At 32.3% G+C, this 17,940-nt stretch overlaps 1 protein-coding gene across 1 annotated transcript in view; it reads left to right on the top strand.

Annotated features, from left to right (window-relative positions):
• Nucleotides 1-17,940, top strand: part of CalpC (calpain C) — a 33,415-nt gene that overhangs the window by 7,812 nt on the left and 7,663 nt on the right. Inside the window, exons 2-3 of the mRNA XM_088030575.1 lie at nt 1,742-1,882; nt 6,094-6,163. Coding sequence (XP_087886701.1) covers nt 1,745-1,882; nt 6,094-6,163 — 208 coding nt within the window. The 5' untranslated portion in view covers nt 1,742-1,744. The remainder of the gene's footprint in view (nt 1-1,741; nt 1,883-6,093; nt 6,164-17,940) is intronic.

The raw sequence follows: 17,940 nt of genomic DNA, 5'->3' as shown, positions 1-17,940 counted from the left end.
TATAACTTAAAAGTAGTAACTTTTACAAATTTCGTAGCTGTAGCACTAAAATAAAAAAAATTACGAATTTTTGTGAAGGATGAAGGAACTTTTTAGTTGGTCTCAAAAATAAAAATTTCTAAAATTTGTGTCTTTTGCTCTAAAATTTTGCAATTTGGTTGAGTTAATACACGACTCAAAAATAGTAACGTCCCCAAATTTGATAGCTGTAGCACTAAAATTACAAAAAATACGAATTTTAGTGAAGAATGTGTAAACTTTTTGTTTGGTATTAAAAATAAAAATTTCTAAAATCTGTATCTTTTGTTTTATAATTTTGCAATTTAGTACAGATAATATACGACTCAAAAGTAGTAACTTTCCCAAATTTCGTAGCTGTAGCACTAAAATTACCAAAATTACGAATTTTTGTGAAAGATGAAGGAACTTTTTGCTTGGTCCCGAAAATTAAATTCTCTAAAATCTGTGTTTTTCGCTCTAAAATTTTGCAATTTGGTGGAGTTAATATACGACTCAAAGATAGTAACTTCCCAAAATTTCATAGCTATAGCATTAAAATTACAAAAATTACGAATTTTAGTAAAGGATGTGGGAACTTTTTGCTAGGTTCCGAAAATAAAAATTTCTAAAATCTGTGTTTTTTGCTCTAAAATTTTGCAATGTACGAGACTTAATATACAACTTAAAAGTAGTATCTTCTTAAAATTTCATAGCTGTAGCGCGAAAATTTCCAAAATTACGAACTTTAGTGAAGGATGTGGAAACCAATATCTCTGACCTGACCGAGCAAAATGGGCTTCAGATTTAAAATCAGAAAATAATTCTACTTTAAAATTCAGTTTTTACTCCTCTAGTAACAAATTTCGTTAAAAAGATATAAAACAGAGAAGCGAGAATCTAATATAACAATGTTTCTTAAAAAAATCTATAAAAAACTAGGTCACACAAAAATAAAAAGTGTGTCTTTAAAATTCCCAAAAATGTATGTACGTCTATTGAACTGTAACCTTTTATTAGATCAAAACTTCCTCAAGTGTTAAACCTCTACACGCCAATTTCGCACTCTGGGAGCAGTTTACGCTCGTAACCTGCAAACACAATGCTCAATTTAATGTGTGTTACAGACCTAGTAAAATTTTCGTTAGCAGTTAGAAGTGTTCCAGGTCAAAGGTTACATATCCGCTCAGATTCTAACTTACATTATACAATAGCGGAGTTCCTACTTAATGAAGAAACCAGAGCCGCACCGCTTTATTACTATTAGCGCAGTTATCACTCAAATGATAATAATAAACAACCCTGACAAGAGATAATCAATGCAATAAATCAAGAAAGCGCTAGCACAGGCTCTTCTCGCACCAAAGAGTGTAAACATTCAATTATTTCCTAGGTCATCGTCCTGCTCCTTACCCGGAGCCTGCCTGGAGTTGCCCTGCACGAACGAACATTTGCGTATGGCAATTAATTCATCCATTAAACGCGTAACTAATAACTCGTATACGTGTAAGAACGATAATGAAGCAGGAAACGTGTTATTTTTATCGACTCTGCGGATCTAATTCATTACAATAAATTGTGAAAGCGAGCAGAGAATTTGCTGAAAAAAACGCTAGTTTAACAATTAAAATGAAGCGTTGGGGCACTTTGGGAAATTCGTTGCGCACAATAGATGGAAAGAAAACCATATTGTTTGGTAAATAATGAATGCTCTAGTTATACAAATTGTTTCTTATTGTTACAGGGCATGAGCGAGTACGATCGCATAAGAAGAGCTTGCTTAAAATGTGGGGAGCTATGGGAAGACCCGGATTTTCCGGCCACGCAAGCTTCCGTTTTCTACCACCAGACACCGCCGTTTCAGTTCACGTGGAAAAGACCTAAAGTAAGTTAACAGTCGATGGAAACTTCACCGGTCGGTGAAGGAATTTGCAAATTCTCTAGTTTTAACGAGTGTAATGATAGCATTGGCCAGATGCTGTCATTTAAACAGATGATTTGTATAAATAACTGTAGATTCGAACGAAACTACTTAATCAGACAGACTTGGAGAGAAAATAGAAAGGATGAGAGTTTTTTGCATCTATAAAGATGTCTTATTTCGAAGTTGAGGTCGTAACGGCTTTGTCGGCACATTTCACTTTGTTTTGGTCATTTTAGTTGATATTTGAAGAACCAGAGGAACGGGTTTATCAAAATAACAGTTGTGAATGTCGTCTTTATGGCCATTACACTAATTTTGTGAAAGAGCACGCTTGCAAAATGTTGTTTCAAAGAAAAAAAAATCGCAATGTGTATGTACGCGCAAAAATGTTTATTAATAAACCGATTACTGAATCATTTTACTAACTCTCCCTATTTACATTATTATTTATGTCCTATTCAATCGTTTCCTTTTTTACTATTTACGGTAAAATCGTAAATCGTAAAATTAAATATAAAATTGATTTACGACTAGATTTTAATGAATACTTCGTCTTTCTACAGCAGTTCATTAAAATTCATCTTCAGATTTTACACCTCGGCGTTGATTTTTTTTGAATGGTGCGTATAATATGAATAGATTCAAGAATACTAAATGGCGAATATTTATATTCTTGGGTGTATGCTTGCATATAGAGAAGCAATAACTATAAGCGAATTATTACCCTGAGATGTGCTTACAAATTGGTAATTTGAATTTTTTTAAAGATTTAGAGACTTTGCATTGCGAGAATTTCGGATTTTAAGACCAAATTGTTTGGTAAAAATTGACAAAATGAAGGTAAAAAACGCCACTTTCGCTCTGTCTAATTAAATTTTGATCGGCCGTAATTCAGTTATTTGTTGTGAAGTCTGAACTTCAATCCCAGATAGATTTGGAATCTGCGTAAAATTCTGCGTACACTGATGATAATAACTTAAGTTTACTCTAAAAAATAAGCAAGATATCTATATCAGAAGTTTGGCCATAGTTTTTTTGGTCATGAATTTTTGCGAAAATTTGCAAATTTCGACTGTAGAAAAATCAAAGAACTGTTTCTTATGTAAAAAAGTGTGAGAAAAACGTTGGTGCAAACCGCATCTCAATATTTGAAATAGTTTCCGAGATATCGAGCATGAATTGTTTCGAACCTTCGAAAATTTGACCCTCTGGCGACAACCCAAAATTTCAAACGGCCATAACTCGGTTATTTATTGACAAATTTTAAAAAATTATCATATTTTTGGATTCAGCGTGAAACTCTGCGTAAAATGAGACCCAAATTTGTTGAGTTTGCTTAATAAATAAACGAGGTATTGGCCATAAACTGTTTTGAAAACATCATTTTAGGGTGATTTTCAATCAATGTTTTCAAAATGAAAACGACGTTTAATAGCATTGAATTATATATCAGTCGAAAGAGGAGCTTAAAATCTATCTACTGGCCAAATTTGAGATCTATAGGACAAATAGTTTGCGAGTTATGGCCAAAAATTTAAAAAAATGAAAAATTTTCATCGTTTGAGTTGCAATTTTTTTTCGCGAAAAATCGACTATCGAATTTTGGACTTTTAAGCACTTTTTCTAACGTAAAATGAGCCGAGAAAAACGATGGCGCAAACCGCATCTCAATATCTCTAATAGTTTCCGAGATATTTAATTTTGAAAATTAGGAAAAATGAGAAAAAATAAAAATCAACTATCCGAAACTTTCATCGGCCATAACTCAGTTGTTTGTTGTCGGATCTGAATTTAAATCCCAGATTTGGAATCTGCGTAAAATTCTGCGTTCACTGATGTATAATAACTCAAGTTTACTCTAAAAAATAAGCGAAAAATCGATATCAAAAGTTTGGCATACTTTTAGTCATGAATTTTCGCGAAAAACTGCAACTTTCGTCTTTTAGAAAATCTAACAACGATTGTTTATCTCAAAAGTCGCGAGAAAAATGATGGCGCAAAGCATTTCTTAACATCTGTAATAGTTTGCGAGATATTTTTCTAAGCGAGAAATTTGTTTCGAAAATACCTAAATTTTTGGATAGAAGGAGCCTTTTTAACAAATTTTGTAGGAAACTGTTATCTTCTTGTTTTCGACGACTATGTAATGGTTTTTTAATTGACTAATTTTCTTATCTCAACTACATTCCAAAAAAAACGTTCAAATTATATTTCCCTAAAATTTTCAAATCTTATCCATTTTTCACATAATCTGCATGACTGCAAGGCCACCAGTCTATTTTAAATTTTAGAGCCTTTTAAACTAAGTAAGTAAGTAAAGTATAATAAAAACAAACCATATCTCAAATCACGCTGTTTTTACGTAAAAACAAGAAATGCTTTATGTACCCACTTATTACTCATAAATTATTCGGCACTTTCCCTGGAAGTTACCACATTTCGAATAACTTAGTTAATTAAGGATGTATGCATACACAAACGTAATAATTATCTTCAGTTAGTAAGTACGAATTGTAATAATAGGTGTAAATAGATGCAAAAACTCCGAGAAGTTATCTTGCTATTATTTAAATACACACGCCTGAATTTATCGATAAACGCAGTGCCACCAACAAATAAAAAATACAAGTGGAAAACCTCAAACGATAGTTATGGAATTTAGACCACAGCGACCTTAAAATCATTAATAAATTTTTCAACCAAGAAACAATCCAACAATTCCATTGTGCGGCCACTTATGTCAACACGTCGTCATAAATCTGTTTTGAAAAATATGCTTTAAATTTACATACGTCCTAAGGCGAGGTCGATTGTTTATTAAAGCTAATAATGTAAACAAAAATCAGGCACATTCCTGAAACCTGAGTGTCGACATATTTATTAATGATAATGAATTAAACGAATCTATTGAAGGTTGATAATGAAATATTAATTGATAAACAAGAAGTAAGATTTGGGTGGGGTTGCACAAAACATTCGAAACAAGTGTAACACATTAGCATAACATTACAAGAACATTTGTGTTGGGCTCCCACAAGATTTCTTCAGGAAAAAATCTGAAACGTGGTACTAACGGTCAGATTAACTTCAATGACAAAGAGTGGTGATGAGATTCATTTTTTGCACAATAGATTGTTCCGCTTTTCTTGGATTATTTATTCCGTAATTAAATTTCCCATCATGCAAAATGAGGAATGCGCTTGAGGCGCCTAATCAAATCCAATTTATGCTTGTATGTTCGCTAGGAACTAAAAATTCTCAAATTTTGAGTCTGTTTGAAATGTTGTCGGGTGACTAAGCAACAATTTTGTTGTACCAACCTAAATAAAACAAATTGTCGATAATATTTACGTCGTTTATAAACAATCTCTTGCATTACAATAAAGTATGAAACGTTCTCTAAGAGAATGCGGTCTGTTACTCGGCTATTAACGGCCAGCAACTTATTAAGGTAGTGGAAGTAAATTTATTCCTTTTATTTGTTCTGTTGGTTCTCGTTTAAAGTTATTTGCAGTGTCAGTAGATAATAACCACCGCAAAGTCTTGCTCATCTTATTTTAATCCTGACGATCACAGCATGGAACAAAATCAAACTTAATTCCCTTCTTGAATTTCAAAGAGCGAAGGAATTCTACATTAAATCAGATTTATTCGATGTGCGAAAGTTCAAGATCATCTACTGAGCATAAATCTGTCTTTAATTTTCCACAACTTGCATAACTTTCGGTGATGCTAAAACAGCTCCGATTTTGCTGCAAGTATCGTGGGTTTTCAAGCGTGGGCAAGAACGGACGTTCACTTTTAACAGTATAATAAAAACTTCTATCTCTCCAGAAGGTCTTTTTATTGTATTATTCTTGTGAATGGCGAGATAATGACTGTTTGAAATACGATTCGTTGACCATGGATGAAAATTCGGTCTCAACGAGAAAAATGCTGAGGTTACTGGCCTGACTTGGCGACGAAGTCTCCATAAATGCACCCAAATTACTAACACGCTCACGTGCCAAACAGAATGCGAGGTTCTGTATGCCCCACGTAACCCAGCGATGTGGGTGCAACGAGAAACAATACATTATGAATACAATTATCTAACCTTGGTGCAACATATTTTAAGCGTCCCACTAGAATGATTTGAATTGGAAAAAATAACACCTGTTTTATTTTTACAGGATCTCTGCGCCAGACCGGGGTTTGTGCAAGATGGACCGACACAGTTCGATATTATTGCGGGGAAAATGGGTAAGGAAATTGCGGAAATTGAAGGAGGACAAGTAGGAACCGTTTTTCGGTTTGGTGAAAAAACGGGATTATTTTAAATTAAAATGACGGTTTTGCGCAAACACGTAGCTGATTGTTATTCTGTGGGTTGGCCGAATATATTTCGCGAAACTGTATTATACCACGCACTTGTAATACAAATGATAAAATATTGGGCCCTGACCAATGTTTCTTCATTTGCGGTTTTTATAATAACGGGGGATTGGAGGTTTATCAATTGGGATGAGGTTGTTAACTCTGAGAACAATCAAGCAAAAATTTAAACAATTTTTATTTAAACATTTTACGTACGACCATCAAATAATTCGCTAATAAATAATACATAATTAAATCCTATGCAATAATGAAATTCGTCGGTTCTGATTGGCTATTGGATAAAATCCATGTATTGTCGGAATTTTGTTACTTTGGTTTAACTCCACTTGTTTTTTGGGCCAATGAAGTTCTAGTTTAAAGTCTGATTCACTTTGCAACATTTTTCTATTCTGTTAATATTTGTCAGAAATCGGACCAAAAATGTCCACAGATTAGAAGACGATGCATTAAAATAGACGAAAATCTCAGGATTAATTGAACTCATGCAAATTTCAAATCTTCTTGACGTGTGTGACAGTCAAACCGTCAAATTTATGATGTTGTGTAAACGGGACCTGCCAATCTTTGATTTGTCCCATTCAAACCGTCTTTTGTTTATGTGGGCGGAGTTCAACTAATGTTATAAAATTCCGACGATAATAATAACCACAGTAGGTTCAATTGTTTCAAAAGGGGCGAAGTGAGCCATGAAAAGAAATGTCAATTTGTATTTTGACAATTATTAAAATTTTTGTGTTATTTTCTTTCAACATACTGTGACGGCCAAAATAAAGTGGTACAGCTTTTGAAGTACATAGTAATTCAGGCCAAAAATTAAGCGGTTGAACTACTAATAGAACGTTATCATAACTACTGAATAATTATTAACCAACAAGGAGTAATCAGTGCCTACAATGTAAAGGTGTTTTGAAGATTGCGGATGCGTTTAAAAGTAAAAGAAAACAAGCAAACCACCGTTTAAATAGTCTACAACTGTACGCACGCATCAATGTCATTTTTTTCTTTTGTTTTATTAATGTCGTTGTTATGCCTACAAAATATTATTATGCCTACTATGAAAGTCTGTTTTACACGGCTCAATTTTTGAAAAAATGTGGTCCAAGACCAATTTTGGCCGTCACTTTATCTTCTGAACACTTCACATGTTAAAATTTCGTAAGTAAACAAGATTAAAATATGTATTTGCTCGTGTTTCATGCTCTAAAAATAAGTTTAGTCTGTCAAAGAATTCAGGAATTTTTATTTCTGCATTTGGTAATTTTGTATCATTGCTATCGGTCCACTCGTTAAAAAATAAAGCTGGTAGCAGTTCCTAGCAATTTTTATCGGTAGTAGTTGGTAGCAATGTAGAAGCTTTGTAGAATGTATCTTAATGCTTAAACCTTGCCAACTTGTTAGCATCAAAAATCGCTACATTCAATTTTCCCCCAATTTTCTCCCTAAAAAACGAAAAGCCTCCCTAGAATTTTAGAAAATTTAATCAGAAGAGTGAACTGATAGCAATGAGCTCTAATTTAGTAGTTTTCGCGATTTTTGAAAAAATAAAATAATTATTTTTAAGCCGCCGTCTTTTTTAACGAGTTTGGAGATATACAGGGTCCGGCAACACTTGTGTCCACCCCCAAAATCGTCTTTAATTTTAAAGATAAAATTTTGAAAATTTGCATACGCTCATAGTTGACAAAGCTCTAGAAGCTGACGTAAAAATTTGTTTTTTTTATCACGGTTTGGTTGGCGTCGCGACGCCTAAGAAGTATAATTTTTAGCGATTTTTGAGTTTTTGCGGAAATATACGCGAATTCAATTTTATTTCAACATAACTGTGGTACAAATATCTGAGTTTTTATTTTAAATCTAATGCAAATTGTGTTTAAAATTTGCGAAAAAAACGTTGCTTTATCAAGTTAGTTTTCAAAATTATGACAGTGCAGCGGCAATCTACGTTTACACCAAAATTTCACAAGTCACTTCACTCACTTTTATAAAGGTTAATTTTGATTACCACGGGCATGTTGCACTTTATGGACACCAGAAATCGTTAATTAACATCGACAAAGTGACAATTTCACCAAGTAACACTTTTGTTACAATCTAAAGCGAGCCAAAGAATAGATGCCATTTGTGACACAAGATGTTGACAGATGGGTGTAAACGTAGTTCCCAATTTTGACATAATAAAATTGGAAACTAACTTGATAAAACAGCATTTTTTCCTCAAATTTTGAAGACTATTTGCATTGAATCTAAAATAATAACTCAAATATTTTTAACATATTTATATTGAAAAAAAATTAAATTAGGGGTTGATATCACAAACCCTCACAATTACCTAACAATTACATTTTTAAGGCGTCGCGACGCCAAAACTATCAGTGATAAAAAACAAATTTTTACGTCAGCTTCTAGAGCTTTGTCAACTGTGAGCGTATGCAAATTTTCAAAATTTTATCTTTAAAATTAAAGACGATTTTGGGGGTGGACACAAGTGTTGCCGGACCCTGTATAAATAGGCCGAAAAACGGCGTTTGGCAGCCTAGGCCTCCAAAAAAAAACTAGATTTTTTTTTGTTTACCGGTTGGCATCGCACTGTATTTTAAAAGAAGTTTGAATAACTATTGTTTCACTAGGCTGGAAAATCTTCTTTTGGAAATGGCAGGATTTCAATTTCCGAGCATCTCCTAAGCATTTTCCAAATGTATTAAACATAGAATTTTGTGCGCCGACATTTATTTAGGAAAATTGTGTCATTTGGGAAATAGAAAAATGTCTAAATTGCGTGTTTCTGCAAATCTTTACTTAATCTATTCGCTTTTGTTATTTTCGAAGATCATTGGTATCCAAGGAATGATTGATATCCATAACAACACACGAATTGACATAATTGTCATTTATCCAGTGATGCCAACCAACAAAATAAAACCAGCTAAATAATTTTAAAATGTAATAAATAAAAAATAACTATTATTTGTAGATGCAGAACCCACAGGGAATAAAAATAAGAATAAGAATTTTATTTTTTGTTTTACAAGGATTTTATATAGAATGCATTTTAAAAATTGAGTAATGCAAACAATTAATTTGTTTCAAATAAATGGGGCCCTTAAAAGGGCCAACCTTTATCTCGAGGCTCTCAAAAGGGCCAATTTTTATCTCGATTGGTCCGAAAGATGACATATTTCGACTCGCTTTGTGGACAAAACTGAAATTTTGATTAGAAACGAAATAACGTAAAAGTTACCTGAAGTTATTACGAAAAATGACCAAATGCCTTCCATTGGACAATCCACAATGTCATCACCGGTCACTCATAAAGAAAACTTTTTATAACTTCAAATGATTCATCACAACACCTTTGTAGAAACCAGTGGCAAAAAATAAAAAAATCGAACTCAAAATAATCCAAATTTGAACAATTTAGCACTGTAAAACCAACATTTCTCACCAGGATCATTGCTAAACTGACGGGAGCTCCGATAAAGACGTTTTTGCCACTTGTTAATTAGCGTTTTTGTTCCCAACTTTTTGATGATGTAAACTGACGTTGACATTGGTATTAAAACCTCAGTAATTAAATTTGGCCATTATACAACAGTGTTTCTGATATTGGAGATCAAATCTTTGCACTTTCATCTGGTTCATCCTGTATAGTAGGGTGTCCAGTCTGAAAACATGAATTTAAAAAGATAAAATAAAACACAAAACCCAGACTTTTAGTTTTTCATAACACATAAATACACCCAGGCAATAAAACCACAATTTTAGAGATTTAACAACACCTCGGCGATCCCTCCATAAATTACACACAATGTAACGCACATAAAATTGGATTCCCGGAAACGGGGATCTAGGTGAAGGTAAACGCAACATTCTTGTGATTTTAAACATTGTACGACGTATTTTCCATAATTATAAACGACTTTTTTGGACCGCGATAATTTCTCGTTCCTCAAGGTTGCAAAAACCCAGACGAATATCAATAATTTGCAGGTATAACCGCAGATAATGAGTAGTTTATCTCTCTAACTTTTTTTCAAAACAATCTCCGAAAATAAAATATAACGAGACTATAATAGAAGTGGCCTTGAGTATTTTTAGCCAGTTTCCGTTCGGAGATAAGGACGTATTCTTGACAGTGAAAATTTATTTAAGTAATTGTGGGAGTTTACTTTTCGCATGTTAATAATAGTGCCAAAAAAATTAAAGAAAGAATGCTGTTTCTTCAGGCAAATAAAATTTTCTCCGAAAGTGTTACAAATATTTTTATTACTAATTCTACATCTGTCCAATTAAAATTGATGTGCTAATTAAACAATTTTTGATCAAGTTGAAATATTCAAATAAGTGTACAAACTTTTGTTTATTTTGGTAATAAATCATAAATAAGCTCGTGAGTGTATAAAACAATAATTAACGATCACGTATTATAATTAGGCAAACTTTCTCCTTCAAGTCGAAATAAACGTAGCCTGCAATTTAATGAAAGTTATACAGATTGTTGTTCCGAATTTTTTGTCAAGAAGAACTATTATTAAGGAATCTTCTCCAAAGAAAGGCGAAGAAAAAGAGTTTTTATTTTGGGTGAAAATTTCGCTGAAGATGTTCATAAATTTTGCGATTTCGATCGCTCAGGAATTCTTGTTGTTTAATTGGAGAGAAATGTTGTGAATAATTAATTATAATGTAAAATTGTTTCTTTATCTGACAAATTATACATGATAATATTAATAAATCGTGTCTAATGGTTAGTAATAAATTAGTTGAAAATAATCCTCTAGGATTCACTGCTCGTTCTAAACAGATATGAGACATTTCCGGCAATGTCACATTTGCATGTGAAATCCCCAAGTCTAGGTCAGATTTTCGATTCTTCAATTCTGGTGATAAAAACTGACAATGCGAGAATATTTTATTCTGAAGGATTTTCTCTTAACTTTCAATGTTCGCCACCATCATTGTTCCTTTTTTTTCTTTCCGTGTAAACTGAAATAATAAAACTACTGTTATATTTGTCGATGTCATTATCGCTTGTCTCATGAAAACCGCACCTTACAAACAACACGAAAGACTTTCACTTAACCTGGCAAGGTCACTAACAATATTAAGTATTTTTTTTATCTCTTAGACTATCGTCACGACCTTGGTTTCGTTATCAGGTGGAATTGTAATGGAAAGAAATAACAGGGTCAAGGAAAGTATTTAAAAAACGTAAACATCTGACTTTGCTGTTTTTTGGTTTGGCCGGTTTAGGTGGAATTTCTCTTTTAGAACAATGACATGGACATGAAATTTGCACTAAATGCAGTCCTGGCGTGTTTGAAATGCGGGGAAATTTTAGTTTAAGTTCTCTTGATTCGAACTTGACCTCTTCGGATGGTTTTTATAGATAACACTAGTGAACAAATTTTGGAATTGTCATTTATGAAGTGGATTGCCTCTTGTCCCTATGTAGTGCGATTTTTGTTAGAAAAATGAATATTTGTAAAATTTGGTCATTTTGCTTTTTAATTTTGTAATTGGGCTTGGATAATTTCAACAAATTTTGAACGAAATATGTACTGGAGCAGTGAAAAGTCTTTTCTAAAATGGAACTGCCTCCTGATTAAGTCCGATTTGCTCCATCAGGTCAAGACTCAGAGATTTTCAAAGTTACGAATTTTATTAAAAAAATTGTTTTTTTTGGTTCGATTTGAAAAGATAAAATTTCTAAAATTTCTGTCTTCTGTTCTATAACTTTGTAATTTGGCACAATCAATAAATAGCTTAAAAGTAGTAAACACTCCAAATTTCATCGCCATAGCATTAAAATTTTTAAAGTTACGAATTTTATTAAAAAAAATGAGTTTTTTTTTATCTGATTTGGGAAGATAAATTTCTAAAATTTGTGTCTCCTGCTCTATAAGTTCGCAATTTAGCACAGTTAATAAACAGTTTAAAAATAATAAACTCTTCAAATGTCATCGCCATGGCATTAAAATTTTCAAAGATATGAATTTTATTAAAAACTTTGAATTTTTTTTATTCGATTTGAGAAGATAAATTTCTAAAATTTCTGTCTTCTGCTCTATATCTTTAATTTGGCACAATTAATAAACAACTTAAAAATAGTAAACTCTCCAAATTTCAATTTTATAGTACTAAAATTGTCAAAGTAACAATTTTTTTATGAAAATTTTGGATTTTTTTGGTTACTTTTAAAAAAATATTTTCTAAAATTTTTGTTTTCGGCTCTATAACTGTACAATTTGGCACAATTAATAGGCAGCTTAAAAGTAGTAACCCTCCAAATTTCATCCACACAAAATTAAAATTCTCGAAGTTACGAATTTTTTTAAATTTTGGATTCTTTTTATTCGATTTAAGCAGATAAATGCACCGTAAGGTAGAATGGATAGATGCATAATTTTTCAAGAATATCTCTAAATCCGGATGTGAGGGAACAAAACGGACTTGAGATTCGAAATCTTGGAATTGACTTTTCACTTCTCTAGTACAGTTTTTTTTAATTTAAAAAAATAGAGCTCTGTTCCGCCGTATTAAAATTCATAAAGAGAGCGAAACTTTTTCTCTTCTATCCGCAATCTGCATTTAAAATCCAGACAATTACTAAAAGATATAATCCAAATCAACGTTTACTACGTGCATAACCATTAGCCAGATAATCATCCAATATAAATTCACAGATTTGCATTTTATATAAACATAAAATTTTCAAAATTTATATCCACATTCTTTTAACTTTCGAGTTTTAATTAGTATAATGCAAGATCTAATTATAGTCGACATTTACCCAAATCACAGAGTTTACCTTTACAGATCTAACGATCTAAGATAAGCGGTCGCATTTCTTACATTTTTTTCCATAATCTCCAAACTAGAAATCTGAGTTTATCTCAAAGAGTCATCCACAGTTTCACACTTTTATTTAGTTCCGTAGATAAGCCAACGTCACCAAATGTCGGGAATTTAGTTATTTAAACATCAACGTTGGTATGCTTTTCACGGCGAGTGCACAAAGTTATTCATATATGGTCATCTAATCTCATATCCGTCGGTCAAATACGTACGATTTCCGGTAATTTTCAGCAAACGGAATGCTAATTTATAATAATTGTTCACAGCGCAGCGCCTGACTGGAAAATCCTTGTAATTTCTCATTTAAATCTCCGAGTTCTTGGTATTAACGAGAGAAAGTTAAACTCAAAATTTTTCAGCATCGGTGAAACTATTCACGCTTTGGGATTTGAAATTGAGAACCCAATTGTTTAATTAACTCTGAGTGGAAAATGATGTATGTTAGCAACCTTTCCGGCAGGTTTTCAGGATTTTCCGAACTGCTGAAGTATCATTTTGTATCTATCGTGCACGTGCGAGTCAAAAGAGAGAAAATATTGATTGCGTGGCCTTGTATGGGTATCAGCCATTATTACCAGTATAATATGTTACCTATTCCTCAAAAATAAAACGACACATAGTAGTAATGAAGAATTATATCTTTGTATAGACTACAAGATTAAAAAAAGATAATTACACAGGGCATCTATCTTATCTCCAGGATGAAATCAAACTAGTTTCTTAGAAGCAAACTCTATCCGGTGCTCTCCAGCAATTATTTTTTCTTCCTTTTGCTCCATTAAAATAACACATTGCGTTGAGCTTTAATCAGATCTCTGTGCTTCCACAAGAGAGCGAACTGTCATTATCAATTTAACGAATTTGTATCTGTTTTTTTAAAAGGATTACGAAATAGAAAACGAAATGCGCTCTTATTTTTGTGGTATAATTATGATCAGAGTTGGTTTTATTTTCAATTTATAGAACGTAACGAACGTAATTTGATTCAGCTGAAATTACGCTTGAAGGAACGTGGATATGTGTTCAGCGAAAGTGTTTTTGTTGCGTGTTTTTACCGGAACCACATTTTATAAGCAATAAATTACCAGCCGTACTTTCAGAAATTAAAGAAATTCCTATCGATTTGACTTGAAGTATTTAAATTACCAATTAACTTATTGCAACAAAAACAAATCGCTTGGTAAGATCTGCAGGACTCAATATTGCTTCGTAAGAATTATTAATTAACTGTATAATCTAGATCTAGGTACAGAATGTGGCTACCATTCTTGAGAATGAAACCACATCTGTTGTACCCTCAAAATTCCCTTTAGTTTTAGAGACAAATTTTTTTTTTTTATTTTTAATTTTAGTTCTAAAAGTTTGCAACTTTCAACTGTAGAAAAATCAAAAAAACTATTATGTAAAAAATCGCGAGAAAAACGATGGCGCAAACCGCATCTCAATATCTGAAATATTTTCCGAGATATCGAGCACGAATTGTTTTGAACCTTCAAAAATTTGACCCTCTGGCGACAACCCAAAATTTCAAACGGCCATAACTCGGTTATTTATTGACAAATATTAAAAAATTATCATGTTTTTAGATTCAGCGTGAAATTCTGCATAAAATGAGACCCAAATTTGTTGAGTTTGCTTAATAAATAAACGAGGTATTGGCCAAAAACTGTTTTGAAAATATCATTTTAGGGTGATTTTCAATCAATGTTTTCAAAATGAAAACGACGTTTAATAGCATTGACTTATACATCAGTCGAAAGAGGAGCTCAAAATCTATCTACTGGCCAAATTTGAGATCTATAGGACAAATAGTTTACGAGTTATGGCCAAAAATAAAAAAAAATGAAAAATTTTCATCGTTTGAGTCGTAATTTTTTTTCGCGAAAAATCGACTATCGAATTTTGGGCTTTTGAGAACATTTTCTAACGTAAAATGAGCCGAGAAAAACGATGGCGCAAACCGCACCTCAATATCTCTAATAGTTTCCGAGATATTTAACTTTGAAAATTGGGAAAAATGAGAAAAAAATGAAAATCAACAATCCGAAACTTTGATCGGCCATATCTTGGTTATCTGTTGTCGGATCTGAATTTAAATCCCATATTTGAAATCTGCGTGAAATTCTGCGTGCACTGATGTATAATAACTCAAGTTTACTCTAAAAAATAAGCGAGATATCAATATGAGAAGTTTGGCCATAGTTTTAGTCATGAATTTTTGCGAAAATTTGCAACTTTCGACTATTGGAAAATCTAAAAACTGTTTCTTATGTAAAAAATCGCGAGAACAACAATGCCGCAAACCGCATTCCAATATCTGGAATAGTTTCCAAGATATCGAGCATGAATTGTTTTGAACCTTCAAAAATTTGACCCTCTGGCGACAACCCAAAATTTCAAACGGCCATAACTCGGTTATTTATTGACAAATATTAAAAAATTATCATGTTTTTGGATTCAGCGTGAAATTCTGCATAAAATGAGACCCAAATTTGTTGAGTTTGCTTAATAAATAAACGAGGTATTGGCCAAAAACTGTTTTGAAAATATCATTTTAGGGTGATTTTCAATCAATGTTTTCAAAATAAAAATGACGTTTAATAGCATTGAATTATACATCAGTCGAAAGAGGAGCTCAAAATCTATCTACTGGCCAAATTTGAGATCTATAGGACAAATAGTTTGCGAGTTATGGCCAAAAATTAAAAAAAATTAAAAATTTTCATCGTTTGAGTCGTAATTTTTTTTCGCGAAAAATCGACTATCGAATTTTGGGCTTTTGAGAACATTTTCTAACGTAAAATGAGCCGAGAAAAACGATGGCGCAAACCGCATCTCAATATCTCTAATAGTTTCCGAGATATTTAACTTTGAAAATTGGGAAAAATGAGAAAAAATGAAAATCAACTATCCGAAACTTTGATCGGCCATAACTTGGTTATCTGTTGTCGGATCTGAATTTAAATCCCATATTTGAAATCTGCGTGAAATTCTGCGTAAACTGATGTATAATAACTCAAGTTTACTCTAAAAAATAAGCGAGATATCAATATGAGAAGTTTGGCCATACTTTTAGTCATGAATTTTTGCGAAAATTTGCAACTTTCGACTATTGGAAAATCTAAAAACTATTTCTTATGTAAAAAATCGCGAGAAAAACAATGCCGCAAACCGCATTCCAATATCTGGAATAGTTTCCAAGATATCGAGCATGAATTGTTTTGAACCTTCAAAAATTTGACCCTCTGGCGACAACCCAAAATTTCAAACGGCCATAACTTGGTTATTTATTGACAAATATTAAAAAATTATCATGTTTTTGGATTCAGCGTGAAATTCTGCGTAAAATGATACCCAAATTTGTTGATTTTGCTTAATAAATAAACGAGGTATTGGCCAAAAACTGTTTTGAAAACATCATTTTAGGGTGATTTTCAATCAATGTTTTCAACATGAAAATGACGTTTAATAGCATTAAATTATACATCAGTCGAAAGAGAAGCTCAAAATCTATCTACTGGCCAAATTTGAGATCTATAGGACAAATAGTTTACGAGTTATGGCCAAAAATAAAAAAAAATGAAAAATTTTCATCGTTTGAGTCGTAATTTTTTTTCGCGAAAAATCGACTATCGAATTTTAGGCTTTTGAAAACATTTTCTAACGTAAAATGAGCCGAAAGAAAGAATGGCGCAAACCGCATCTCAATATCTCAAATAGTTTCCGAGATATTTAACTTTAAAAATTACGAAAAATGAGAAAAAATGAAAAACAACTTTCCGAAACTTTAATCAGCCATAACTCGGTTATTAGTTGTCTGATCTGAATTTAAATCCCATATTTGGAATCTGCGTAAAATTCTGCGTTCACTGATGTATAATAACTCAAGCTTACTCTAAAAAATAAGCGAGATATCAATATGAGAAGTTTGGCCATACTTTTAGTCATGAATTTTTGCAAAAATTTGCAACTTTCGACTATTGGAAAATCTAAAAACTATTTCTTATGTAAAAAATCGCGAGAAAAACAATGCCGCAAACCGCATTCCAATATCTGGAATAGTTTCCGAGATATCGAGCATGAATTGGTTCGAACCTTCAAAAATTTGGCCCTCTGGCGACAACCCAAAATTTCAAACGGCCATAACTCGGTTATTTATTGACAAATATTAAAAAATCATCATGTTTTTGGATTCAGCGTGAAATTCTGCGTAAAATGAGACCCAAATTTGTTGAGTTTGCTTAATAAATAAACGAGGTATTGGCCAAAAACTGTTTTGAAAACATCATTTTAGGGTGATTTTCAATCAATGTTTTCAAAATGAAAATGACGTTTAATAGCATTGAATTATACATCAGTCGAAAGAAGAGCTCAAAATATACCTACTGGCCAAATTTGAGATCTATAGGACAAATAGTTTACAAATTATGGCCAAAAATAAAAAAAATGAAAAATTTTCATCGTTTGAGTCGTAATTTTTTTTCGCGAAAAATCGACTATCGAATTTTGGACTTTTGAGAACATTTTCTGATGTAAAATGAGCCTAGAAAAGGAATGGCGCAAACCGCATCTCAATATCTCAAATAGTTTCCGAGATAATTAACTTTAAAAATTACGAAAAATGAGGAAAAATGAAAATCAACTTTCCGAAACATTGATCGGCCATAACTCAGTTATTTGTTTTTGGATCTAAATTTAAATCCTAGATTTGGAATCTGCGAAAAATTCTGCGTACACTGATGTATAAAAACTTAAATTTACTCTAAAAAATAAGCGAGATATCGATATCA

The sequence above is a fragment of the Gnatocerus cornutus genome, chromosome 2 (genome assembly GCF_029298725.1).
Source record: "Gnatocerus cornutus isolate USDA-ARS CGAHR chromosome 2, icGnaCorn1.1, whole genome shotgun sequence".
NCBI lineage: Eukaryota > Metazoa > Arthropoda > Insecta > Coleoptera > Tenebrionidae > Gnatocerus > Gnatocerus cornutus.
This window is presented reverse-complemented; position numbering and strand designations above follow the sequence as displayed.